The sequence below is a fragment of the Canis aureus genome, chromosome 30, assembly GCF_053574225.1.
Source record: "Canis aureus isolate CA01 chromosome 30, VMU_Caureus_v.1.0, whole genome shotgun sequence".
In the NCBI taxonomy this organism is placed as follows: Eukaryota; Metazoa; Chordata; class Mammalia; order Carnivora; family Canidae; genus Canis; species Canis aureus.
In genome coordinates, this window is record NC_135640.1 from 18,497,951 (window position 1) to 18,509,958 (window position 12,008).

At 37.3% G+C, this 12,008-nt stretch overlaps 1 protein-coding gene and 1 long non-coding RNA gene across 8 annotated transcripts in view; one reads left to right on the forward strand and one right to left on the reverse strand.

Moving 5' to 3' along the window:
* The window catches only part of LOC144301763 (uncharacterized), a 305,839-nt gene that overhangs the window by 227,472 nt on the left and 66,359 nt on the right, over nucleotides 1-12,008 (reverse strand). The gene's annotated exons all lie outside the window — the stretch shown is intronic.
* The window catches only part of LOC144301761 (uncharacterized), a 40,886-nt gene continuing 29,720 nt past the window's right edge, over nucleotides 843-12,008 (forward strand). For 5 of the 7 annotated variants that reach the window (XR_013368552.1, XR_013368553.1, XM_077878842.1 and 2 more), the window contains exon 1: nucleotides 843-988. Coding sequence is in view for 4 of the 7 variants with exons in the window: in XM_077878842.1 (XP_077734968.1) it covers nucleotides 876-988 (113 nt within the window). In the remaining 3 variants the exon portion in view is untranslated. Of the gene's footprint in view, nucleotides 989-5,904; nucleotides 6,084-12,008 lie in introns of all 7 variants that reach the window. The other 2 variants (XM_077878843.1, XR_013368554.1) reach the window with 2 other exon arrangements.

Genomic DNA, 12,008 nt, shown 5'->3' on the forward strand with positions numbered 1-12,008 from the left:
AATGGTTCAGATGGTAAACTGCATGTTTGTTTTTTACTGCAATTAAAACTTTCTAAAAATATCCTAGCATCTTGGTATGTACTCTCTATATAAACTTTTTTTTTAAGATTTTATTTATTTACTCATGAAAGATACACACAAACACAGAGAGAGAGAGAGAGAGAGAGAGAGGCAGAGACACAGGCAGAGGGAGAAGCAGGCTCCATGCCAGGAGCCCAATGTGTGACTCGATCCCGGGACTCCAGGATCACGCCCTGGGCCAAAGGCAGACGCTTATTCATATTGCTTATTCTGAGCTGAGTCACCCAGAGATCCCCCTCTATATAAACTTTTACTACAATAGTATTTTGAACATTTTTCTACATTTTAAGTATTCTTCTATAGTAGCATTTTAACGAATACATAATATTGTATCATAATATAGTTACAAGTTCACTATCAATGAAATTGTCTCTTGCCCAAGGCTATATGCAGTTCCATATTTCAAACATCTTGTTTGCTTAGGTTGAATTTCTAGATAATTTGTGGATCAAAAACTAAGGAAAAATTTAAAGCTTTTGAACATTTTTCTACAAGTTCTTGGATAGATCATATTATTGTTCCAAATTACATTCCTCCCTTGGATTATTCATCCATTGCCATGTGATTTCCAGTGCCTTTAGTGAAAAAAGTATTTATTTTTGTTCCATTGTCACTAAGCATATATATATCCCTTGCTTTGGCCAAGTGCACATAAGAAGGCATGACCAAAGTAGAAGCTTTAAGAGCCATTGTGGTTTTACCACAGCTCTTTTGCTCTTTTCCTCTGACATCATAATTATGTGTACCATATTAGGGCTGTTTCATTAGCTCAGATTCCAGAATGAAAAGGACTCATGCAACAGAGCCATGTGGATAGCAGCTACCAGCCTACTGTGGTGACATCAGTAGCCATAACCCCAACCACAGCCAACAAGAAGAGAATGAAGACCACCACAAAACAAGACAGGTAACATCCATAAGAAGTATATCTTAAAAAAAAAAAAAGTATATCTTTATAAACTACTGAGATTTGTACAGCAGTAGGGGTTGTTTGTGACTAATATACAGCAGTAAATAATGGCTGTGATAGATTACATAAATGGCTGCATTTATTGATATTTACCCTGTCTCTACACTGTTGTGCCACTCAGGATGGACCTCAAAATTTGATTTCAGTATCAAGACTAAAGATTCCACACATGTGGAGGGTATGTAAACATGTACCTCTTAGATAAGACTTTTAGGGAAGAGCAGAGCATGTCTCTCATGCTGATTTAAACATGGCTTGAAAGAGCAGAGAAAGGCTCTAGCTTGGAGTTTTATAATAGCTAAGAGGTGGTGTTAGGAGGGGAAAAAAGGCAAATACTCCGCCCCTGATGAAGTCTGCATTCTTAGGAAAACAAGAATAAGCAATATAAATAAGTATATGCTATGCTAGACTGTGATAAAAGTCAAAAAGAAATATAAAGTGGAAAAGAGGAATAAAAAGTCTGGGAAGGGGCTTGAAACATTAGATAGGAGGATCAGGAAAAGCCTTTTTGAAAGGTGAATTAGAGCAAAAACCCAAAGGAAAAATTTGCCTTATGTAAGAAATGATAATTAAAGGCAGAAGGGAGAGAAACAGCAATTGTTAAGGCTCAGAGGCATAAGTGTGATAGGCATGTTTAAGCAAAAGCAAGAATGCATTTGCTTAAACAAGAAAGAGTGAACAAGATAGAGAGAGGATGCAAGAAATGGTGTCAGTGAGAAAACTGAGGCCAGATTATAGGAAATACTCCTTGGCATTTATTCTGAGATGAGATGCTACTGGAAGACTTTAAGCAATGGAGAGACTGGATCTGATCTGTATTTAACAGTATCACTCTAGCTACTTTGTTGTGAATAAGCTGTAGAGGAGTAAATGCAAAATAAGGGAAGCCATGAGGGTACTACTACGATGATCCAAGAAAGATGATGGTGGTATGGAGAGCATGGTAATGTGGAACTGGTAAAATGCATCTGAATTCTAGATATATTTTTAGATATAGAAAACTAATATCAAAGAAGTGAACGCATGAAAAACTAAACACATATCCTTGACTGAGGAAGAGAAGACGAGAGATAGTGGATGGTCTGGCCTCAGCGGCAAAGACATCCACATAACAGGAGAGAAGCGAGAGCATGTGGGCATTATGACAAGGGGTGGATGGACCTGTGACAGTCCTCTTTAAGTTGCTTGACTCTCTCAGTGAGATTGACAGCAAGTTTACCAGCTGAGATTAAACGTGAAGAAAGAAGTTCTAAAAATTAGAGGAAAGAAGAAATGAAATTGGTTCTCAACAGTGGTAGAAAGTGACTTGATAAGAAAATAATTACTAGGCAACTTTGCCAGGCAGCAAGACCACTTCAAGCCTGTGACCATGACTTAAGATGATACCAGTACATTTGGATAGACAGATGTTCTAGGCACTCTGCACCATATTCCCTTGGCTTACTTCTAATTCTCTGCAGTTGTGGTGAGCAATTCTTCATACTCTCACAGAATTCCACCTCAAGCCCTGACTGACTCACTCCGATATCTTCAACAGGTCTTTCACTAATTCATGGAAATGTTCTCAACCCTAGCATAAAGTATCCTAGAAGGATGGGAAGGGTAACACCACTGGTTATGGACTGAATAGCATCCACTCAAAATTTATATGTTGAAGTCCTAACCCCTAGTACCTTGCAATGTGACCATGTTTGCAAACAGGATCTTTACAGAGCTAATTAAGTTAAAATAAGTTCATTAGGATGGGCCCTAATCCAGTATAACTGGTATCCTTATAAGAAGAGGTAATTTGGAGATGTACAAAAGGAAGAGGACATGGAAGATGGCCATCCACAAGTCAGAGACAGGCCTGAAACAGATCCTTCCCTCATGATCCTCAGAAGGAATGAATGCTGCCAACACCTTGATCTCAGTTTCTTAGCCTCCAAAACTGAGAAGAAAATACATTTCTGTTGGTTAAACCATCCAGTCCATAGTACTTTGGTATGATAAGCCCTAGCAAAGCAATACACCATCTGGTGACAATTCTTACCTAACCAGGGCAATATTATATATAATATTTAATTTCCTCCATTTCTTTGGAGGAAAAATTCTAAAGAATCTTCTATATGGAGCCCTGAAGTGATAACCAGTTAAATAATGCACATTTTATTGATTTTACCTTTTTTCCTGACATTGTCCTCACTCCATTGATCCGGTTTCTTGGGATTACTTCCTAAAAACAAACTACCTACACTCAAGTTCTTGTCTTGGGCTCTTTTTTCAGGGGAATCAAAGCCAACACACCACATGTATGCATTTATTCATTGTCATTTCCTCTTTAATTGCTTTCTTCTCTTGACTTTTTTGACACTACATATCTGGTTTTCCTCTTACCTCACTTCTCATGCCTTCCCAGGCTTCTTTCTCTTCTATTCAACCTCTTAATATGGAAGTGATTGCTTGGATCCACTTGACCAGTCCTGGATCTCTCTACATAATTTCCTTAAGTCATCAAAAAGCCAATGCTCATCATTTTTGTTCTATCAGCAGGATTTGATACAATTAGTCTCTCCCCCGTCCTTGACATATTTCTTTACAAAGCTTCCGGGACACCCTATTCTCCTCATTGCCCTACTAGACTATTTCCAGTCATCATTTTTCTCAGTGCTTTTCTCACACTTTCTTTTCTCTTCAATCTCCTAAAATTGGAGAGCATGGCCTAAGTCTTGGACCTATTCCCTTCTCTTCCTACTCTCATTCTCTTGATACTGCATTCAGTCTCAAGACTTTAAAAACTATCTATATATTAGCAACTTCCACATTTATTCTTCCCAAACTCCAGACTCATATATCCTATTACTTACTGAATACTTCTATTTGTGGTGGTTTTGTCATCTATCAATTTGGCTAGACTAAATTGTATTTCCCAAAATTCTTTTCTATATGTATTTCATTAGGCTGGGTCTCAAGACAGAATCCTATGAAAGATTTGTAGGGTCAACATGAAGCAGCAGCCATTTTCTAATTCCCACTTGTTTTCATGTACCTGCTGATTATCTCTGGTATGAGGCAGAGGTGAGACTTGCAATTACTCCACTTTCTCCTAAAATATCTTTTAGCTTTTTAGATCCCAGAGTCAAGTGTCTCTATGTTTAACCTCTCTGACAAAGATCCCTGGCTTCTTCAGGAGGCCATACCATCAAGGTCAAAGGAACCATAAATTGACCTTGCTTATATATTCCAATATATGCTGTTCTTTGTACTCTCTGACCTTGCATCCTTCTTTACTTCCAAACTGCCTTCCCTGGATTTCAAGTTTCAGTATGGGACACAGAGACAACAGTCATACAGAGACTGTTAAAACAGAGCCTACAATTGTGTAATGTCAAATCTAACAAGCCCCTTCATATATTTCTCTATATATATATACGAGATATATATTCAGCAAATGAGACATATTAAGGGATCTGTATATTTCTATCTTGTATATCCCTAGTTTATGTGTCTACCTTTGATCCAGAAATAAAGTAGAATATATCTCATTTACTGCATGTATATCCAGTATGTGTATAGAGAGAGATATGCAAGTCCCTGCATGTATCTCATTACTGAACATATATCTGGTATATACAAAGATAGATCATATAAAGAGATTTGTTAGACTTCTATCTTCATGAAAAAAGATGTTAGTTGAAAGATGTTTTCTAAGGGGAGTGCTTTTGCACTGTTGGTGCTAATGCAAACTAGTGCCACTACTCTAGTGGATAGTTTGGAGATTCCTCCAAAAGTTAAAAATAGAACTACCCTACAATCCAGCAATTGCACTACTAGGTATTTACCCAAAGGACAGAAAAATACAGATTCAAAGGAGTAGATGCACCCTGATGTTTAAAGCAACACTATCAACAATGGCCAAACTATGGAGAGAGCAGCCCAAATGTCCATCAACTGATGAATGGATAAATAAGATGTGAGATAGATATAAATATAGATATATATAATGGAATATTATTCAGTCATCAAGAAGGATGGAATTTTGCCATTTGCCATAACATTAATGGACCTATAGTATATTATGCTAAGTGCAATAAGTCATTCAGAGAAAGACAAATATCGTATGATCTCACTCATGTAGAAGAAAACAGATAAACACATGGAAAAGGGGTGCGGGTAAGGATAGAGAGAAATAAGCCATAAGTGACTCTTTATGATAGAGAACAAACTGAGGGTTGATGGAAAGAGGTGGAAAGGTATTAATGAAGGTACTTGCTGGGCAGCCCCGGTGGCTCAGCAGTTTAGCACAGCCTTCAGCCTGGGCATGATCCTGGAGACCCAGGATCGAGTCCCACGTCGGGCTCCCTGCATGGAGCCTGCTCCTCCCTTGGCCTGTGTCTCTGCCTCTCTCTCTCTCTGTGTGTGTCTCTCATGAATAAATAAATAAAATCTTTAAAAAAAAATGAAGGTACTTGCTGTGATGAGGACCGGGTGTTATATGTAAGTGATAAGCCACTGAATTCTACTCTGGAAACCAATATTGCACTGTATCTTAACTAAAATTTAAATTAAAAAATAAAATAAAGGAATTTGTTAGATAGATCTGATTATATATTTATATGTATAAATATGTGAATACATATATAAACACACACACACATATGGTTTCGGCTTCTCTGCTTGAACCTTGAATGACACAGATGTCTAACAGGCATCTCCAAATCAACAAATCCAAAATTAAAGTCCAGACTCCACTCTCACTCTCCACAAAACTTGCTCAATCTGCAACCTTTCTCATCTTGGTTGATAGCAACCCTTTTCTTCTAGCTTCTCAGACCCAATCCTTGAAGTCATCATTAATTCCTATTTTTTCTCAGACTTCACACAATCAAACAACTGGAAATGTTGCCATGTCTATCTTCAAAACACACCTCAAAACCTAGAGGAATTGATAAAATTAGAAGATTACCCATCTATAATGTCTAAGAAACGAATATCAATGACTGCTAAAAATGCTAAGACAAACCATCAGAATTAAGTGCCTCCCATATAAGATGTAAGTAAACTATACCACCTTCTTGTCAGGAAATCAAACCTGAATCAAAATAAGGCTCTAGACATAACTATAAATTTTCAGGAATTATAGGAGCCAGAGGTACTGATTGTGTGACCCAACAGGAACATAGTTAACATTATCTAGAATGTGGTAAACTCCAAAGGACAAAGCAATTCAGTATCTTCAAAGAATACACTCTAAGGGAAAAAGAAGGTGGCAGAGCAAGCAAACCTAAAGATTAAAAAATTTAAGGGACATAGCAATGTGTGTCTCCACAAATACAATGTGTGGCTCTTGTCTGAATACTGATTCAAACATCAATTTAAAAATTATAAGACAAGTGGGGAAATGTACACACTGAATGGATATTTTATACCTAGAATTAATATTTAAGGGGAGGCCTGGGTGGCTCAGTGGTTGAGTGTCTGCCTTTGGCTCAGGGCATGATCCTGGGGTCCTGGGATAGAGTCCCACATCGAGTTCCCCACAGAGAGCCTACTTCTCCCTCTGCCTGTGTCTCTGCCTCTCTCTCTGTATCTCAGTAATAAATAAAATCTTTTTTTAAAAAAAAGAATATTTAAGGTATAAAATAATCTGTAACTTCTATGGATACGTACACTGAAGTAAATACAGAGTAAATAATATTATACCTGGTGATTATTTCAAAATAATCCAATAGAAGTAGAAGGGCTGACTTCAGATGAAAATAGATTGATGGGGATGATGGGGAACTTTGTTTTTTGGGGTTTTTTTTGTTTTGTTTTGTTTTTTCGTTTTTATTGCAGTTCGATTTGCCAACATATAACACCCAGTGCTCATCCCATCAAGTGCCCCCCTCAGTGCCGGTCACCCACTCACCTCAACCCCCCGCCCACCTTCCCTTCCACTACCCCTTGTTTGTTTGTGATGGGGAACTTTGAAGGTGAGTAATGCAGATTCATTCTACTGCTCTCTTTACTTTTATTTTTAACATTTCCCATAATAAAAAGCTTTTGAACACTATTAAGATTTAGTATCATAATAACAAAAAAGGGCAGTGAAAACAAATTGTTACAGAAATGTCAGGAAAGGACAAACTTAAAGTACTAAAAGTAGTTTTGTTGACATTATTTTTTTTTTAGGGTCATGATTATGAGTGCTTTCTTTTTTTTTTTTTTTACCAGTTTCTTCTTTTTTGTATATTTTTTATTAGAGTTTGATTTGCCAACATATAGTGTAACACCTAGTGCTCTCCCCATCCAGTGCCCCCTTCAGTGCCCGTCACCAAGTCTCCCCATCTCCCCGCCCACCTCCCCTTCCACTACGCCTTGTTTGTTTCCCAGAGTTAGGAATTTCTCATGGTTTGTTACCCTCTCTGATTTTTCCCACTCATTTTCTCTCCTTTCCCTTATGATCCCTTCCACTATTTTTTGTATTATTGACATTTTTCTAATAGAAAAACAATACATTCTGAGAAATAGAACAATAGAGCAATTTTGTTTAAATTTCTTTTAGAGGATAGTTTGGGTTTCTTCATTTGTTTTTAAGATTTAGGTATCTAGGGTATTATGCTGAGTGAAATAAGTAAATCAGAGAAGGACAAACATTATATGGTCTCATTCATTTGGGGAATATAAAAAATAGTAAAAGGTAATAAAGGGGAAAGGAGAAAATGTGAGTGGGAAATATCAGAGAGGGAGACAGAACATGAGAGACTCTTAACTCTGGGAAACAAACAAGGGGTGTTAGGGAGGTGGGCAGGGGGTGGGGGTGACTGGGTGATGGGCACTGAGGGGAGCACTTGATGGGATGAGCACTGGGTGTTATTCTATATGTTGGCAAATTGAACAGCAATAAAAAATAAATTTAAAAAAAATTAAAAAAAAATAGATTCCTAACTCTGGGAAACAAACAAGGGGTAGCAAAAGGGGAGGTGGGCGGGGGTGGGGGGGACAGGGTGACTCGGTGACGGGCACTGAAGGGGGCACTGGATGGGATGAGCACTAGGTGTTATACTATATGTTGGCAAATCGAACTCCAATTAAAAAAATATACATATAAAAAAAGATTTATTTACCTGAGAGAGAGAGAGTACATGCCCATGTGCACACACATGCATGTGCATGTAGGGACAAAAACAGAGGGACAGACTCCTCAAGCAGAACCCCCCCATCCTGGTGAGTTTGGAACCCAAATTAAGGCTTCACCCCACAACCCATAAGATCATAACCCCAGCCAAAACCAAGAGCTGGAGGTCCAACCGGCTGAGCCTCCTAGGCACCCTGCAATAGTTTATTTAAAAAAAAAAAAAATCTGTTAGGACAAACAATTATAACACCTTTTCATGAGTAAAAAACAACTATTTTCAGATTCAGCATAAAGGCAAATTCAATTCATAACTTTCTGAAAGTATGCTAGAGTACTTTCCTCTTTCTTTTCTAATTTCATACAACGATTCCATGCTATTTTCAAAGAAACACAATTTGCCAAGTGGAAAATGTTTTTATGTGCTATAAAAGATAAAGAGTTGTTTGTTTTTTTTTTTCCAGGAGTGTTTTACACAGTAACCTGTTTTGCTTTCTGAGTATTAATCACATGTGCCTTGCTCATATCTTTCAACTTACTTTGCTCTGATGAAGGAAAAAGCATGCTTGTGGGGAACTTCAAAGTCATTGAAATCCTCCAAAGATGTGATTCCTATAATCAGCCAGCCGATGGCCAATGCTAGTTGTTTCCAGAGCAGTCCTTAGTCATCAGAGTTCTTGACAAGCTTCTGCAAAGCAGACAACTGGCCTGTATCTATAGCAGCTGTCAACTGTCATCCCCTTGGTTTGAAACTCAAGGTCCTGCTCAGTATGAAGACAGAGCTTTTCTCAGGTGAAAGCCTGCTAAGTACAGGGAATAGTAACAAATGTTAATATGTCAGATATGCCATCTGAGAACAAGGTCATGCTGACCCTAAATGAATACCACAAAAACCCACTGGTGATCTGGACTTCACACCAAAAGGAAAGTGGATCACAATTATCAAAACTCTTCTCATCCTACAGGTTTGGGCCAAAAAATTAGAATCAAAACTCTCATTTTCTCCTCACCATCCTCCTTACTCAGGCACTGGTTTTCAAGGTAGTCATAAAGCAACAATAAAACAGACTAATATGGATGAACCCAAAGGAGGATGCATTTCTTTCATGGTGAACCAGTGCTATATACAGTTTACCAAAGACTGCAAATATTTTTTCTGCTCAATCCAGATCACAGTTATGTAAATTAGTGATACTAACAAACCACATATCACATGTCATCTCAGAGACCTGACTATGGGGAGGCCACACATTGAGTGAAGAGGAAAATGCTTCTTCAAGGTTGGGCTCTTTCAGGGCTTTATGCCCAGCACTCTTAAGGTAGCATTCAAATACAGTGAAGATCTATCCATCTGTCTTTCTGAAATTTTCTCACAACTCATCTACCCTGTGATATCTAAACCCGAGATGTATAGAACTTCAAACTCTTCTCTAACCACTAATTCTGCTGATTGAAGCCTCAGCTAGGAAGGTTCCCACCTCTCAAGGGCACCCCATGACCCATGCAGTAATTTGGCAGTATCCTGAGGATCCCTATTTTGTGGTCAGATAGCAATTACTCTCAGGAATGTACTATCTACCCCATGAACCAGCACGCTATAAAACTGCTGTTTTCCTATTTCCCCAATAAAACCCAGACAATAAATCTGGTTCCTTTTATATTTTTAATAGTGGAAATGTGTTAGTGATAAAAAATAATAACTTTTGTCAAAAGGAAGTATAATACATAGAATTCAACAGCTTCAGGATCCCTTGTCAAAAGAAATAACTGCAGAACTTTAACATAATAATATGATACTATATAGAAAAAAATAGCTCATAAAATGTAACATGACCCTCAGCTTATAAGAATGATATCTGAAAACATGTGAGCCAGTATTTGTAACCAAACGACCAGGCAGTTCAAAAAGTCATGGCATCAATGCCGTTAGAAGAGGATTAAAAACTGCCTTTCTTTTTTCCAGTTCCCAGCTTCACATAGGAACATAAACTCATGGGGCTTTGTAGCAGCCCCACAATTGTCCCTAGTAATAGGGACAATTCACATTTTCCTCCCTTCAGGATTAAGAGTGATAGTTTACATAATGAACAGTTTGTAAAGATAATACAAAGGAACTTCGTGAAAGTGTGGTTAAAAACTAAGTTGGAGATGCCCGGGGGGCTCAACGGTTGAGTGTCTGTCTGCCTTTGGCTCAGGGTATGATTCTGGGGTCTGGGATGGAGTCCCACATCAGGCTCCCTGTGAGGAACCTGTTTCTCCCTCTGCCTATGTCTCTGTCTCTCTCTGTGTGTCTCTCATGATAAATAAAATCTTTATAAATACATACATACATACACACATACATAAATACATACATATGAAGTTGGATAGGCTTACTTTAAGAAGTTTAAAGTATTATTTAGATAAGAAAAAGACACTCTTATTAACCCTAATTAATATACTGTATCTCATCTTCATGCTTTCTCTTAAAACTGGTACTCATCAACTTTTAACTAAAAATGCTGACAACCGGGCAGCCCGGGTGGCTCAGCGGTTTAGCGCCGCTTTCAGCCCAGGTTGTGATCCTGAAGACCCAGGATTGAGTCCCGTGTCGGGTTCCCAGCATGGAGCCTGCTTCTCCCTCTGCCTGTGTTTCTGCCTCTCTCTCTCTCTGTGCCTCTCATGAATAAATAAATAAATAAAATATTTTAAAATGCGACAACCTTTCACGATTCTACTGAAATTCAGTTTATTCCCAGATCACTCTACTAGAAGACTCTCCCTTTAACATAATTCTCATAACTATGAAGACCAGCATTTACTGTATATTCTAATCACCATCGCTAATAAAGTTCGTTAAAAACTGACATATATTACGCACCTTAAAAAAAGATTTAATGTTATTGTAATTCTTGTAATACATACTGAAGAAACAATTTAAATTATCTGATCTAATAAAGGGAAACACATATAAGTGAATATTCTGGATAATGATGTAGAAAATAATAAAGAGGTGATTACTGAAGATTAAAAGACTTTTTCAAGGCATAAAGCAATTCTAAATGCATGATAGTAAATAATTATTTTAGAGCCCAAATGCACTTGCAACTGTGTTTGAGATAGATCTTGAGTCAGGGATTTTATTCTGGCGAAGTTTCTACCTTTGCAAAAGCAGGTAAGTTAGGATACCAGCTAGAATACTGTGTTGAGTTTTTGGTAATGGAAGAGTTTCCTATTCAATTTCACACTCTAATATTATTTGTCACATATTATAAAAATTGAAGAAATTTTGCTGAACTGCTATATTTAAATTTACATCTTATTGTTATAAAATAAGAACTGTTGAGTAAAGCTGCATGAGCTTTCTTTTTTTTTTTTTTTTTTTTTTTTTTTTTTTTTTTTTTTTTTGCATGAGCTTTCATCCCAAGAGAGTTTTAAAAGGTGGATAGACAAAAAGGTATAACTATAGTCAGAACTTACAGAAACAATAATACGAGTTTCCTTTTAACTCTTTGGTCCTTAGAATGAACAATCTGCTGAGATACAGACTTACAGATACTTACTCCACCTGTGTTACATAGAGTAGTTTGTATGCTAACAATTTCTTCATGATTCTAATTAACATGATGAAAATCTTAGTTACATAAATAGGCAAATAAATCATTAAAAGCCCACCAAGAAAAAAAAATTTGTAAAAAAGGATAGCTCACAGAACTAGAGTATATGTTCCACCTAGATCGGCTAGATGAACTTGAAGTCATTTATCTCCTCTTTATCAACTCTTTCAAGTGAAAAACTTAGATAATGATCCCTGGCCACTTCACAGGATTGGTGTAAGCACCAAATGAAACAATGAATATTCATGTTCTTCATAAAATATAA